At 42.6% G+C, this 16672-nt stretch overlaps 1 protein-coding gene across 6 annotated transcripts in view; it reads left to right on the top strand.

Moving 5' to 3' along the window:
* Nucleotides 1-7288: 7288 nt before the first annotated feature.
* The window catches only part of ZNF236 (zinc finger protein 236), a 79590-nt gene continuing 70206 nt past the window's right edge, over nt 7289-16672 (top strand). For 3 of the 6 annotated variants that reach the window (XM_042048768.1, XM_042048767.1, XM_042048766.1), the window contains exon 1: nt 7290-7394. In XM_042048768.1, the coding sequence (XP_041904702.1) occupies nt 7334-7394 (61 nt within the window). In that variant the 5' untranslated portion in view covers nt 7290-7333. Of the gene's footprint in view, nt 7395-7683; nt 7787-16672 lie in introns of those variants that run through there. The other 3 variants (XM_042048770.1, XM_042048769.1, XM_042048771.1) reach the window with 2 other exon arrangements.

Raw genomic sequence — 16672 nt, 5'->3', positions numbered from 1 at the left:
AAAATTTTCAACCACTGGTTTCACTGGTGAGTGCAGCAAATGATTTCATGTGCCTTTTTAAATAAAAAAAAAACAAACCCCAAGACTGATAGATAATCTGACAAATAGAAGCAGACTATTCAAATAAACAGCAGTGAGACATCTGGCATGGAAATTTTAGTCCAAAGATTTCAAGTGTGACAAAGCCATAAGCAAATGAAAAAAAATCTTACAATAGTAAAACAGTATCTGACAACTGCAAATAGTACCCTACTTAGTAGTTAGCTTTACTGTAACAGTTCACTGAATTTCATTAGTTTGCCTTAAAATTTAGCAGCACACCAAGTACTACCGGTTGGTAGTAAAACCTAGAACTACTCTGCTGCTACAGTTCATCTGCAGGTATAAAATAAGTGTAACTTTTAATGTTACATATTTTAAGGGATGACACAACAGCTGCTTTTCTTCCTAGCAATTAGCGATACCAGATAAAATTAATCATAGAGAGAGTTAAAGGCTAACCATCTCGCACTCTCTGTATTACATTACAGACTCCATCCGGGAAACAGACATGTGGTTTCTTTGTATGGACAACAAAGCATAAGTAATGGTCTGCTAGGCCCTCACCTGAGAAGGCACTGGGTTGTAATGCTAGGCACACCCCAAAACTGAGAGTTTCCTGTGTAGCACTTCTGGAGTAATGCCAGAGACTTTAGAGAAAGACTATAATCGGTGATTTTATTATTTACAAAATACTAAAATTTTGAAATATTTTGAAGTATCAGCACTATCAGCACTTCTACAAATGCAGACAATAGAATCACTGACAAGTAGCACAGAAGTTTTAGCAATGCATGCAGTACATTTCTTCCCAGAGCTGCAAAGTGCAGGTGGAAAATATCATGTCAATCACACAGACAAAGAAGGAAAATTACAGAGAGATTAGACAACTTGGAAATGTCTATAAAGTTAGGCATATGATATACCACTTATTAATAAAAATTTTCATATGCTCTTCTACACACATTCCATACACTCTTCATAAACTGCATATCTCCCAGTACCACAAGCTTCTTCAGGCTCTGAAGAAAAACATTATGTCTATTCTGATTTTATGCAGAGCTAATTTTATACAGAATGAGACTGATGCAGAAGTGTTAAAAGACTGATAGGCAATGACAAACATACCACATAAATGTGGAAGAGATAATGAACAGACTTTTGCAGTACAAAATTAAACACAATTGTATGTACTGCTGCTGAACACTGAAAGACATGCAGGGAACAATAATGTTGAAAAGCTAAAGTAGAAATGAAATTGGCTTTTGCATTAGACAATTTTCATTACTACCTGTACAGACAGAAGTTGCCTGCACATACAATCTCATTTACTTTCCTGTAAAGCGTGCATCAGGTCTTTTCAAAACTGAAAATAAACTCAAGATTCAAGGTTCTTAATCCTAAAGCAGACGACCTCAATAAAAAATACAGAAAATTTTGATAACAAAGTTAGAACAAAATCAGAAGCATGTAAAATAATGAGCTTGTTCAAAGTTTTTCTAGATACTGATTCGGTTCGATTTCTTTGGTTTTGAGTCCTGTCCCTGGGGCCTCTCTGAAATCATGCAAAAAGCTGTCATTGTGTTTCATGTACTTGTAGGTTGTAGTTCACTGCTAAAACGACCGGTGATCATAATATTGTATCACAGAACTATCCTACAGCCACCAGAGGCCACTGCTGTTCTTTGCTCTTTTCCTGCCTGCAGCTGGGCTGCCGCGAGTAGTCAGCTCACGGAGGCCCCAGGCAATGGTCACACCAGCTTCAGTCCTCCTTTCCCTATTTATATGCCAATGCTGCACTTCTGCAGAGAAAATTAAAAACAGTACACTTCTTATTGGCGGAGAGAATGCAAAATTATCTAAATATTGCTTACCCAACCTTAGCCTTCAGGAAGAAATGGAACCTTGCATTCCAAAAACCTTAATTCATTCTTTGATATGATTAAATTGGGTTGCTTAAGGCAAGTTTTTAGATGTAATTTAATTAGGTATCTGAAAGGCTTTAACTTAAGAAAAAACTCTCAACATTCATTTGCAATGGAACAAGATAAATGAATTAATGAAGTGATAATTAACATTCAACGATGAGAAAACTATTAAGCAATGCTTTGCTACTATAGTTTAGAGATATCAGTACCTAGCCACCCTATTTTTTGATCAGTGTTCTGAAATACTTGACTAATACTATTTGTAGAGACTATAGAAAGTGACATTAAAGTAATAAATGTAATAAATGAGGAAAGGATCATCCAGCCTGATTTATGCATCATATTAAATGTGTTTTAATACAGGGTATTGAAACACTATGTATTTGGTAATAAAGAAACTGGCTACATGCTGGCATACGGGATGGGGGGAGGAAAAAGGGACGTCCTGGAAGGCAATGAGGAGAACTTGAGCATTTTAACAGTTTAGCAAATAAACAGCAGCAACCCAGTTCAGTGGCAATGGGCTTTGGATCCATTTTTGGCTATAAGACTTGAGTAGCTAAAAAAAAAAAAAAGGTAGTTTGATCACTGCAGGCAGTATTCTCATACTAGTTCCCTCTATACAGAAATATACTCCTTTAAAAAAGGCATTTAAAAACTAAAAGTTGCAGAAAAACCCTATAATTAATGAGAAAGCTGTAGAATTTTAAATAGATGAAACTACTGAGATAATGGTAGAAGAGTAATCAAGTCATACATCGAAAGTAAATATGTTCTATTAAGTTATATTTAGCAAGAAAGAGGTGTAATAAACAGCTAATTTTAGAGGCGGAAGCCCTATGTATTAAATGATGACATACAGCAGTGTCTTTGAAAGCAATGTGCTTTCATGAAGTGCTGAACGTGCTGTCAAGACAAGCATATGCAACTTTATTGGTATCTTTCCGGAGCACAGTTCTATTGCACACAAGTTACAGGGAACAAAATCAAACACTATGGCTTACGATACCAAAAAATTGCTATTGAATGACCCAATGATCTTTTATGACAACTCACATCAAGATGTGGAGAGGGACTTCTGACAAGGCTCACTCAAAAGGAGTGATAGGGCAAGTGGGAATGACTTTAAATGGAAGGGTGCATTAGATACTAGAAAGGAATTCTTTACTGTGAGGTTGGTAAGACACTGGCACAGGCTGCCCAGAGAAGCTGTGGATGCCTCATTCCTGGAAGCGTTCAAGGCCAGGTTGGATAGGGCTTTAACAGCCTGGTCTAATGAAAGGTGTCGCTTGCCATGGGCAGGGGCCTTGTAACGAGATCATCTTTAAGGTCCCTTCCAACCCAAACTAAGATCTAAGATCTCCTTAGGCAGCATTCGCTTCAGGTAGCAAAGCTTGGGCAGGGCACAGCCAGGCCAAACAACTCTGTCAAGTTCAGTCGGCTTCAGCAGCAAACCCCGCCTGCCCTGGCAGCTGTGCAGGCTGGAAGCCATCGCCTTCCTGGGCACCAGGTGAGTCCCTGTGAGGTAAAGAAATTCAGCCAAATTAAATTTATAAAGAAATAGATTTTATTCCGCGGCCGAAAGATCGGTCACATAGAAAGCCACGATCGAGAAAAGCAGCTCCGAGCCCGGGATCGGAGCTGGGTGAACACGCATAGGTCTGACCTCTATCGCATCAGACCTCCCAAGTTCACGAATGCTGCTTTGGCTGGTTCCTTCTTATACAGTTTTTGGGCAGAGTCCGAATTAATTCTATTCTTCTCGTAATTTTAGCATATTCATGAAGTTTTCTTGTCCCGAAGTTGTACTGCACAAAGCCTTTCCTGGGTCTGATGAATTGTCCATCCTAGATGATGAATGGGCCATCTCTGGTTCCTGGAGCAGTTATTTTTAGTTCTCGGAATGTCCGATTCCTTATCAGATGAGATGTAGATATCAGAAGGTGGTGATCAAGTCGTCATGGTGTCAACGTCCCGGTGATAAGATGCAACCCCACCTGGGTGGAATCCTCACTTATTGATTACATCTGTGAGAGAACTTCTTCTAGTGTTGTGAAATTTTTCTCTCAGCCAGGCTGGTGGAGGGATTTTGTGTTACAGAGGGGATACTGTAACACGCATATATCAAACCAGGAGTCCCATGGAAAAGAAATATATATGGACAGACGGATTCTTGGTAGATGTTTCAGAGATGTTTATTTCTCCAGCCGCATGGCCGGAGCTCTGCCGAGGAACTGTTCCAGTCACGGGACCAAGGGTCCTTCTGCCCGCGCAGGGAACACAAACCAACCAATGGGAATGAGGCTGAGCAGGGGCAGGGAAACCCCGTGTCTGTGCCCTCAGGGCCCCTCTCCCAGGGCTACACGGCAGGGGAGGGACCCCAACACCTCACCCGTTTTATTTTAATAAAAGGAGAATGAAAACAACTGGATAAACATAACAAGAACAGTTTCAAAACAAAACAAGCCACCCTCCTGAGTCTTTAAATGTCCAAACAGATTCTGTGGAACATCTTAGGGCTGACAGAAGGCAGACAGAACTCTCTGAGCATGCTTTGTGGGGAAACTGAGGCAGGAGAGGGTTTAATTCCTTCCCTCCCCCTTTTCATCCCCACTTGGCATTGGAAAGGGATTTCTGGGGAAACAATTGGCAAAGGTATGGTTTTGTGAGGGAAACCATGGATGAAAAAGCAGATTGGGAATACACTGGGGGTAATAAGACATAGGGTAAAAGGGAAAGGTGGGATTAGGAAAGGGAGACTGTAGGGGGGGCTTACAATGGAGATATTGTCCAACATGACTACGATTTTTAGCATATATACTGCCTTTTACAGGAACACCATCAGGCCCAGTGACCTGCGATGCTTGTAACCCTTTTCTACCTAGTACAATTTTGAATTCCACCACCTCTCCATCTCCCAAGCTTGGGATGCATTTTTCAGGGTTATTTTTTTTAATAGCAGTTCTATGCACGAATATGTCTTGCTGGTTGTCACACCTTGTTATAAAACCATAATTTTGCTTAACATTATACCATTTTACTATCCCTAAGATCTTAGTTACTATGATCTTTTCCTTTTTCCGAGTGGCTGCTGTTTTCTGTCTCGCTGCGTCTTTGCTCTCTCCTTTGGTCGCTCCCGTGTTGGAATTGTCGGAGCTGCTCGTGCCTGCATGCTCTTCCCGGGGTCGCGTTCGGGGCTGCGCGGGCCGGGCCGGGCCGCGCTGCTCAGTTCTCCATGTGTCGCCTCCTCTGGTCGCAGCTTCGCTGCCACTGCCAGGCGCTGCACCCACCTCTCAGCCGGGCCAACGAGCGGTGGCCCCCCCGTGCCCTGCTCCAGTGCATGTTTCAGCTGGGTGCGGCTCTGCTCCACCGCCACTGCCGCCAGCCGCCGCCCACACGCCGCCCCTCTCCGCCGGGCGTTCACGGGGCTCGCTCCACCACGCGCTGCGCGGGGCCGGGCGGGCACTGCCGGGTCCCGCCGCTCCCGCCGCGCCTCGCTCCGCCACCGACACTGCGGCTCGCGTGGCTCCGCCCGTGCGCGGGAACTGCCTCGCTGCTGCTCACAGAGCACTCGGTGCACGTGGCCGAGGCTGCACGGTCCCTGCGCCAGGCTTCCCTTCGCCAAGACACAGCTGACATTGCTCAACAGTCTCGGTAATTAAATAATATTCACGAAAATATTCTTCCATCGGCATATATTTTGACTCGAAAATTAACTGTGTCCAAGCGGTGTTCCAAAACTCCTTGGTAAGAATTAAAACCCAAGAAACATAGAAAAAGTTCTTAAACAACCATGCCAGGAAGTGTTTCAGTTCTTTTTGAGCTTGAATCAAGCTAAAATTTACAAATCGTTGTTCAAGAATCATTTTAAGATAAATGTCCATATGTGGCTCTGAGAGCCAAGAGTCTTCCCACATTTCCTCCATAGTTTAGATATGGAATAGCAAAACAAAATCAAGAAGAGGAATCCAAAGTTTCTAGGGTTTACTCACACAAATCAGTCGCTTAGGGATCGGGGATCGTTCTGCTCTCAATTCCCCACCATTTGTGTTACAGAGGGGATACTGTAACACACATATATCAAACCAGGAGTCCCGTGGAAAAGAAATATATATGGACAGACGGATTCTTGGTAGATGTTTCAGAGATATTTATTTCTCCAGCCGCATGGCCGGGGCTCTGCCCAGGAACTGTTCCAGTCACGGGACCAAGGGTCCTTCTGCCCGCGCAGGGAACACAAACCAACCAATGGGAACGAGGCTGAGCAGGGACAGGGAAACCCCGTGTCTGTGCCCTCAGGGCCCCTCTCCCAGGGCGACACGGCGGGGGGGGTGGGGGGGGGGGCCCAACCCCAACAATTTTGAAACTCTGTCTCTGCATGGTCTAATTACATTCAGTTTTATACATAGTAGCATGAATTACATACTTTGTTTATAACACCTGTGCTCATGTTGTGTGCCCCTCAGCCTTAAAGTAGAATGTATGGAGGGCATGGGAGGGAAAGGCATGGAACAGTCACCCACAGGGAACAGAATCACAGAATATCCACAGCTGGAAGAACCCACAAGGATCAGAGTCCAACTCCTGGCCCTACTCAGGGCAGCCCTAAGATCAAACCATGTGCCTGAGAGCATTGTTCAAACACTTGTTGAACTCTGTCAGGCTTGGTGCTGCGACCACTTCCCTGGGGAGCCTGTTCCAGTGCCCCAATACCCTCTAGGTGGAGAACCCTTTCCCTAGTACCTAATATCCAACCTAATCTTCCCCGACACAGTTTCAGACCATAAACCACGCGGTTCTGGCCGAGTCCTGCTTTCAGGGTCTGAGACTCCCACCCTCAGAGAATCACGGAATTGTGAGGGTTGGAAGGGACCTCTGGAAATCACCCAGTCCAACCGCTCTGCCAAGGCAGGATCAGCTACAGCAGGGGACAGAGGAACGCGTCCAGATGGGAGCCACAGGCAGGCAGATCAACTGCGCCAAAGCCCGACCAGGCCGACCCGCGTTCCGGGGCCCGCTCCACCAAGGAGGCCTCCCGGCCCCGCCCGCTGCCGCACCCGGATGTACCGACCTCCCCCACCCCGGGCAGAAGCCGGCGCATGCGCACCGGGGGCCGCCGCCGCCCCTCACCCGCCGTGCGCCCCCCGCCCGCCCGGCCCTGTCGTGAGTTCGCCGCTGCCCCGCTCGCCCCCCTGCTCGCTCCCCCCGGGAGCGCCGGCGCCCGCCCCCCGCAGCCCGTGTGTAGGGCCGGGCCCGCCCGCTCGTCCCCGCCCCGCTGTCCCCCCCTCCGCCGTTGCCAAGAGTGTGTGTGTGGTGTGTGCGTGCGCCGGGGGGGGGGGAGCAGGAGGCACGGGTTGGGGGCGGCCATGCCGAGGGAGCGGCCCCCCGAGCCCGGCGGGGAGAGTGGCGAGGCCGGCGCCGAGGCAGGTAACGAGTGCGGCCGGGCGAGCGCGATCCGCGCCCGGGGGTGGGAGGTGAGAAGCCTCCGCGGGCTCCGCATATAGTCCCCGGATATGGGGGAGGAAGGCCGGGTCTATTGTGCGAGGGTACAGGCGAGAAGGCGGAGGGGAGGAGAGGAGAGCGGAGGGAGCCGGCCCCGGCCCTGCGGAATGATACCGGGCGGGCAGCGGCGGAGCGGGCCGGCGCGGCCTCGCCGCCTGCCCGCAGTCTCCCGCTGGGGGAGCGGCGGCCATGGCTGTAATGGCCGGTGGAGGAGTCGGGCCTGGCCGTCCTCCTCCTCCTCCTCCTGCCGCGGTGCGGGTCCCGGCGCCGGGCTGGCGGGGAGGGCCGGAGGAATTGTCCGGGCCGGCTTGCGGCGGGTAGGACGGGACGACTCTGGCTCCTTCCGCTGCTCCTCTCCCTCCCCTCCTTCCCCCGGCCAAATTAACGAGAGCTTCGAATAAAGGATGATAGACAAATGGAAAATGAGGTTCAACTCGTCCATCTCTCTGATTTGCAAGGAGGACGTTATTTTTAAGTTTATTGTTGTTTTCCTTTAAAAACACCTTTGCAGTAGTTTTCTTTGTGAATATATGTATAAAAAAACCCCAAACAAAACTGGTTTTCTCTCCCAACATGTACTAGTCTCACGCATTGATTTTAAAACTTTTGATTATATTTTACTGCCGTTGATACCTTGAGAGTACTTCAGGACAGGACTAGTTTGATGGGCTGGCGTGTCTTTTTTTGTTTTTTGTTTGGTTCTTTTTTTTTTTTTTTGACAGCAGTTGGTAGCTGGTGAGTTTTATGGCTCTCTTGTGTAGTTCGTTCCTGCTGATGTTACTGTGGTTCTGTGAGCAATATCGGAAGGCCCACAGACAAAAAAATACTGTTGTTCAGGTAGGCCTGAAGCCCTCATAAGTGACTTCTTCAGCACAAGCATGTAGCAGTAGGTGTTTATTTTAAATATGTGTTTTTTAAGAGATAGCGTGGAGAGAGATTTCATAAAGTATTTGAATACCATGCCTATTTCAGTCATGAAAAGTCAGCCAATTAATATTTTCTGTATATATTTAGAATTTTTAGTTTTCTCAATGCTTGCACATGAGCTCTGGCTCTGTAAGGGGAATGTGTAGGTGAGCCTACTGTGGAATACTTTTCTGTAGAATTGAAATGTGCTGACAGGCAGAGAAAAAGCTGTATTGTTATGTGAGAGCTGGGAAGTTGGGCAAGATGTTTTCTACAGTATGGAAAGCCAGATGGGCCACACGTTCCTACCAGCAGTGGTTGGGGGTTTTTTTGTTGTTAATTCTGTTGTGGCCATTGATCTCAGCTTTTGATCACTAGGTAATAAGGATATAAAGAAGGTCCCAAAGAACATTTGCTGTTGCCAGCTTTGGATGTTGAGGGTTTGGGGTTTTTTTTTTTATTATTGAAACTAAAAATCTACTTAAAGATCTACTTAGTTCTCCAGTAGTTTTTGGAAGGGTATGCATGTGTCATACGTGTGTGAACTCCTGTAGTAATACTGCAATGTCCAAATGAGAAAAGGATGGGAATTGAGACAAGCTGTCCAGAAAAATACAGCCTAGTAGCTGTATTCATTTTGCTTATAGTTGGACCTTGATCTTAGACTATTTCTATAGTAAGAGAACTGTATGGCTGACAAGACTTACTGTGAGTTTCGTCACAGTCTCTATTTTTCACATATTTATTTCTTTTAAAAGAAATTTGCCAATTTATTAATGATACTGTTTCATAGAGGTGGTTTGAATGCAGACAGCTGTTGAGAATTACAGAGTCTAGGGCTATTACAGGGATTCAGAGAGAACTGTAAGAAAACCTGCCTAAACAGGCAGGTTTTGTGGATGCTGGTGTTTTTGATCCTTGAGATTTCAGCAGTTTGGGAAAGCAGCAAAGTCAGTGTTGGCAAGCATAGTGTTTTTTTCTGCACTTCTCTGTGACAAAAAAAGGTCATGAATGAGGAAGCTCTGGCTGAACAGGACATCTTGAATCTGGGAAATTTATGTGTTCAGGACATTTGGCTGTTTGTCCTGTTCAGATACAGACTTTGAAAACTGGTTGTGCATTTCATAGATTTCACTTTTACCAGGAGGAATTTTATTTAGAAAACAGGTGTTTACAAAAATAAATTTCGTATCTTTTACTTAGGAAATTGCATGGGTTTAAGTGGGTTTTTTTAAGTGTGGTCCTTGGAATTCCTGTGCTATGTTGATATCTTTCATGGAAGTGTTGCTCTCTGTAGTTGTACAGTCTGTATATTTAGGGTAATACGGCTCTGGGAGAAAATAAAGGTGAATCAATAATGTTTTATGTAGCTTCCTTTGACTTCTTTAACCACCATGCATGTCAAAGACTAGAACAAGTTCTTTGCTCTAGGAAAATGAAATATGTTGGATAAAAAAATGAACACTAGGCAGCAATAGTCAAAATAATATCTTGACCTTAATAGCTGGTATTTTAAAAAAAATCCCTTTTCTCTTTTGGCATTGTAGTGTTTTCCCGAAACTATCTTGCAACTTTTTGTTTGTCTTGAAACTCAGTTGAACTGCTCAAATTGACCTCTCTGGGTACAAACTGAAACATGGTAGGTTCTGTCTGAGCATAAGGAAGCCCTTCATTACTGTGAGGGTGACTGAGCACAGGTATTGGTTACACAAGGGAGTTGTGGAGTCTCCTTCCACAGAGAGGCCCTTTCTCTTTTTACCTGTGATGTTTGTCACTGAATAGCAGCAACATGAAATGAGTGGTTTTGACTTTTGCTATCTGATCATTTTCAAAAGGAATGCTTTGAACAGCAAAAGAAATATTTCAGGGTGTACTGGAGCAGTTTTTAAGCCAAGAGTGTATGTCCTTTATTAAACCCAAGGGCTACTTTTAAACATGTTTGAACTGAATTCCTCTATGAGTGCAGTTAAAACTTGAGTATTTCATGTCTTCAGAGGGCCTGAATTGTAACAGGATTCACATATGAAGAGTGATAGATATTAAATGGACAAAGCTAAGAAACACAGAGATGACATAGTTTTAAGTCTGCCTCTGCAGACCTGGCTGTATTTTGTCTGCTGCCTGTCAGTCATCTAGCAGCACTTAGGATGTGGGTACACTGATTTAGGGAAAAGTCAATTTAGAGGCTTTACATTCCAATTTTATATAACTGAAGAAAAATAAAATTTGAACTCACCAGTTAAGTCTTACCAAATTTTTTTTTGTAGATTATTTTAGTAGTTGTGCATTAAGGTTTTATGTGGTGACCTCTGACTGACAAGAGAAGAGTAGGTGAGTGATGTTGTGCAGGCAAGAATGAAGAGGTTGTGGTACTGCTTGTGTGGTGTGCCCTAAATCTCTTAAATAGGTATAGGTAATTCCTTTTGAAAACATACGGGAGGAACAACTGCTCAAACTTTTGCCTTAGAAAAGTTAATATTTAGGCTTTATGGTGATACTGTTATTTGGTCACCTCACTGTTCCGCAGTAAAACAATCCACATTTATGTACGAGGGGCGTGTTGGGTGATAAAGATGATAAACTCAGACTACACTGGCCTGCTTTAATTCCGCATTAGTTCCTCACTATACTTGAAATAATGTCCCTGTCTTTTCCCAAGTAATCTGTGTTCTGTCTGTGTGATAGCTTCAGCCCTTGTTCTGTCCCATGTCCATAGCTTTCAGCCAGTTGCAGAAATTTTATTTCCTGTTGCATGTGTGCTCATGTCTTCATACCTCATTTATTCCTACACATTAAGTGCTTCTAAATATAATTAAAATTTCTATTTGAAATCTTTCATGTCCCTCTTTTGAGTTTTATTGCTGCAGTTGGATTATGTTCATTCTTTGGAAGAGGGAAGACCATGTAGTAAATAATTCAGTTCATTCAGAAGTTTCTGTTAACAGTGTAGTGACTGGACACAGGTAAAGGTCGTGGTTTCAACCATGAGAAATCACGTGAAAACAAACAGCTGAAAAATGGTAGCTTGGTGTGTTCATATGCAGCTGTCAAAAAAAGTGTAGCTCCTGGAGTATTTACTAATAAATGTAGCCATATTTGCCTGAATGTCAAATGAAGCTATTGAAGTTACTTGAGGAAATGCCAATTTTCAGCTGTCTGTGTAGGTTAGAATGATGTGAATGGTGTGTCTGTGTGGTGGGTTTACCTCAGCCAGCAATTACGCACCCTCCAACCACTCACTCACTTTCTCCTGAAAGAAAAGTAGAGTGAGAGAAAGAATGGGAATAGCAAGAGCAAGAAAAAGCTTGTAGATTAAGATGAAGGCAGTTTAAGAAATAAAGGGAAAAAGAAAAAAAAAAAAAAGGTAAACCCCAAACAAAACAAAAAAACAAACCCCAAACCAACCAAATTGCCAACCAACAAAAAAGTCCAACCAAGTGATGCAAAGGTAAATGTTTGCCATCTCTCACAGAGGTGCAGTCTGGTGCTCTCTCTGAGCAAAGAGCACTACCTTGGAAGAACTACCCCCAGGTTTATATTGCTGAGCACCATGGTTTATGGCCTGGAATATCCCTTTGTGTTAGCTTCAACTTTTCTCCCACCCTCAGCCTACCCACTGTGGGGGCAAAGTGAGAAACAGAGAAGTCCTTCATGCTGTGCAGCACTGTTCAGCAATAGCTTAAGCAGTGATGTTAGCAGCATTGTTTTAGTCACAAATTTGAAACACAGCACCATATGGGCTGATAGGAAGGAAGTTAACTCTATCCCAGCCAGACCCAGTGCAACCTACTTAGCCTCTAACTGGCTATGATGGAGCTGTTAATTCTGTGTCCTGTCTGGCTTCTCTGCAGCAGCGGTGTGGCTGTGCTCTGTCTGGACTCATCTTTGCTCCTGAAAGGAGTGCAACTACTTTGTATTGGCACATGCTGAGTGACTGGCCCCTGGATGTCCATCCCAGCAGTGTGTTCCTGGAAACAAAGTGTGTGGACTAATACTACTTGGCACTCCGGATTAAGTGTTGATCAAAGCATAATAAAAATACCTTGTCTTACAGGAGCAAATCTTGATTGGTTTCTGGATTTTGGCTCAATATGTGGACTGAGAGTTGAGTCTCTCCCCTGCTTTTCCCATTAGAAGTCAGGGGGAATGCCTGCTGCTTTTGTTTAGGAGTGCTGAGCTAGATTTAAAATAACCTGTTTTATGATTGCAGAACTAAGCAAAATGTTCTAATGATTCATGATCATTTGTGTTCTATGAGTTCACGTGTAGTATGAGGAAATGTCAATATTGCCATCCCTGTTCTGTTGTCCTACCACTTTCTTTCCATTCACAAATTAGTAAATAGGTTTTGATGGGGTCAGACCCTTTTGTCCCTAGGCTTGCCAGCTGCCATTTAAATTCAGTGACAAGTTTTCATCCATGAATTTCACAAGCTTGAGTGTTTTATTTTCAGTGTCCTCTCAGTCGGATTCGAGGAGGTTATTAGAGATCTAATAAGGCTGTGCTGCATTCACAGCTGAATGAGTCCATCTGCGCCTTGCAGAGAGGGCTGTGGGCTGCCATGAGGCACAGTGCTGCTTACATAAGGAGAGAATGGCTGGGAGTGCTCTAATTCTGTCTTCCTCCTTCCACATTGAGTTATCATCAGTGGCTTCTAGCAGAGAGCACCTGCTTGCTGACTCAACTCCTGAGGTCAAGTGTTGGTGAAGGCTGTATCACAGCTGAGTTCACCCAAAGTGATTGCTGCTGCTCTGTGAGGGACAATAAATTCAGGAAAGAAATTACAGGTTGTAACATTAAGAGTATTCAAGTAAGACCATCTTTAAACTGGAAGTTTGTTATCATTGATAGGTACTTTGCAAATCTGATTCTGCTGGTTTTGGGCACTTTGGACAAACTAAGAATATAGACAAAAATATGTTTGACAGTGCATGTTGACAAAAATGTGTTTGATGGTGCATAATGAGCTAAGTGCTTCCTGTTTAGGTTAATTGTATTGATACTTGACTGTCTCTCCCAAGCTGTGAAGGAATAAGGTTGATTTATGTTGCAGCTAGACTAACATGCAAATTGAAAAAAAAATAGAAAGTGACAGTAGCTTCTGCACTGTTTCTGTGTAGTTAATACTAAAAAATGCAAATGTTTGTAGCTTTCCTTCTGTTCAGCAAGGTTTATCATTTGTTGTAGTGTGCAGACCTGAAAGAATCACTTACTTTTCAGGAGGTTTGTTACTCTGATATTCTTTTTGTGTTTTCTCTCTCTGTGTTTGTTTACAGATACCAGTAAGAAGCTGCTCTCTAGTAAGAGCACGCCAGTTTTTTCATGTGATTGTGTTGACATTATGTGCTTAATCAGTTAATGTCTTCTTGAACTAAAACCTCCAAGTTTTAATTCTGTGGTTTTGGCTCGAATGGCATTCTGGATGGCATTAATTTATTAACAAACAGCAGACTTGTGTTTTCATCTGCCAGAGTATACCTGACAATAAATAAATTGCTTAATTTGTGCGTATTTAATACGTATATTTTTCTGAGAGCATAAGCATCATATTGGCTATTTATGATACGCTTGCTAGTATGATAAATGGTGAATTGTGTCCATCAAATGCTGTGTCAGTTATGTCAGTATTTTGATTTTTTTCACTTAGGTACCCAGGGAGTGTTTAGAATTGTTGCATTTTTTTTAATTGACAAATTTCTCAGTGCATTTAAAAGTACAGGGTTCATACCCCACTGCCAACTTCTTGAACTTGCTTTTGTCTGTGTGTTTTTCTGGTATTCAACAGTATGGGTCTTTAAGATAGAGTCAGTATTTTGCAGTGTTTGGCTTGTTTGATGATCCAGGCTGATGTGTCAAAAACTTCTTTTTCCTCTGATATAGGGAAAGATTATTTTATTGTGTATTTATCTGAAATACGGTAGTGTAGGTTATTACTTTGACTTGTTATGAAATAGGTATCACTGTAAATAAAGTTTTCATTGGGATACTCATTCTTCTTACAAACAAATTTTGTCAAATGGTTATTTCATTTTTTAACATTTTTTTTATGATTGAAATGAAAACAGACCTGAGTCATGTGACACCTGCCTGAAAAGTCAAAATATGCCTCACTTGCTTGTTACTTCTTTAATTGACAGTGTCTTTCCTGTTTTTACTGTCCTCCTAATTCTAGACACAGTGTAACAGTTTAAACTTTGCTGTTACTCAATTGTTTGATTTCAGGAGGAATATTTTTCTGAATGCTCTCCTTGTTAGTAGAAGAGTAAGATATAAAGTCCCTTCCTACGTCTTTAATAAAAGGGAGTTGTGCAGCTCTCTGAAATGCCTAGTATTTGGTAGGTGATAGAGGATCAGACTGTTTTAGTGACAATACAAATGAAAAAAGGATTTTAGTCTCATCCCTCCCATAGGCTACTTCAGATGAAGTGTTAATGAATAAAAAATGAGTTTGTAAGTTTGTATTTTAATTTAAACCCGTATTAGATAGCAATCCTGACCTTTGAATAAAAGTGAAGCAATTGAACTTTCAGAATTCTTTCATATCCAAACTAGACTGTTTCTGTGGACATACAGGCTGTAACTATCTAGAACAGACTTCAGGCTGATTTTCCAATAGCTAAGCCTTTGAAGACTTCTGGAATCTAACCTAAGCTGATCTGCTGTGCCTTGTCTTTAAGGATTTCTGCACTGAGAGTCACCTGCCAAGAGAAGCTGGACTTTACAGTGCAGTTGGTGATTCTAGGGTCCAGTCCTGATTCCCCAAAGCCCTTTGCTTTTTACCAATACGAAAGATAGGACCAAAAAACCCTGTAAGATTTGGCTTTGGAAAGAGTTACAAAGATTTTCTTCGAAAGCGTAATGCTTAAAATGTTACAGATGTAAGCAGTCCATTTTCTATACAGGTGCCTTCTGTTTTCTTCTTCCATGGGATCTGAGTGCCTTTGAGAAGGCAGAGCAGCTTGGAGGGTTTATGATCATCCATGAACTAGTCTTGAGAACTTCCTGATGATTTGGCATGGGATGTGATATGTTCAACTCCTCATTTTTCGAAGTTCAGGCTGTTTTTCTGTTCTTTTCCGTGAAACATTTTAGGATTATGCACTTGTTTTATCTTTCTGTTTAGTTTAGTGGTGATCAATTCTGTCTTTTTACAGAAAAGCTAAAGTACTTTCAGGTACTGCATCAGGTGGTCTGATTTCATAGAATTATAGTCATCAAATTCTGTTGAAATACTACAAGATACTTAATTTTTCATTCTATAGTTAAACTCCTTTTTGAATTGAAGAAGAACATTTGCAGCCTGTAGATTAATCAGTATTACAGTCAATACAGATATGATACACATTTTAATAAAAAAGATACATAGAAATATTATGAACCCAAGACCAATGCCACTTGGTAGTATTATTCAGAAACTAGTGAGCGTGTTGGGTTTTTGTTTCAAAGTATGGGGAAGTTAGCACCTTAGATGATGTCAGTGCTACATTTTTGCTACTTCAGTTGCTTAGGCATTATATTTGCATATTGTCCTGTGCCTTTGATCTCAAGAGTGAATGTTTAAAGATAATCTCTTTGGCTCAAGGAGAAGGTTTGAAGGTCTTTCTAAAGTCATGGATTGGATCATTTTTCAGTTGTCAATTTAAAGTAGAGGTCAGGCCTTCATGGGGTTGAACAATTACTCCTTTTTCCAGGGGAAAGGAAAGCCTTGTGCATTACATTTTCATATAGCCCAAGTATAGGAGTAGATTTTTCTTTCACTTCTCTTGTGTTGCCATTATTTACAGAAACTGATCTTGTGTCCTTTATTCTGCTCAGGCATATTTATCACAAGGATGCTTAAAGGATTGTGTCTTGTAATTAAAGCTGTGGTTTTCAGCTTTTGAAGAAATGTGACTATTTCAGGGTTGCTATTGGTAGTGTCTGCATACTGTGAATTTACAGTTTATTAAAAGATGCAATAAGTGCAAGTGTACACATGATAAAGATTAGTAATATTTGCATCATTGTGTTACAGAGAAATACGTGAAAATGAAACTTTGCAAAGCAAAATTTAATTGGGTGACTTAGTCCAGAAAGGAGAAGTATAAGTCCCTAGGGCATTGTTTTTAGTTGGGATTTCTTGCCCAGAATACATTGTGCTGAAATGTTTTCTACAGCTTCCTCAACTACAAGCTTTTAAAGTTTGTTTATGAGAATCTTAGCAGGGAAAAAAAAATGGTCGGGACATAAGGTACTGATTTCTTTTTCTGCTTGTAAATAGTGTGGTGAATGAGAGAGGACTTTGAAGTGGGTGCAGT

Source organism: Corvus kubaryi, unplaced genomic scaffold (genome assembly GCF_017639235.1).
Source record: "Corvus kubaryi isolate FWS band 111438036 unplaced genomic scaffold, C.kubaryi_AGA036_p1.0 68, whole genome shotgun sequence".
In the NCBI taxonomy this organism is placed as follows: Eukaryota; Metazoa; Chordata; class Aves; order Passeriformes; family Corvidae; genus Corvus; species Corvus kubaryi.
Note: the sequence above shows the minus strand (reverse complement) of the source record. Positions and strands in the feature narration are given on the sequence as shown.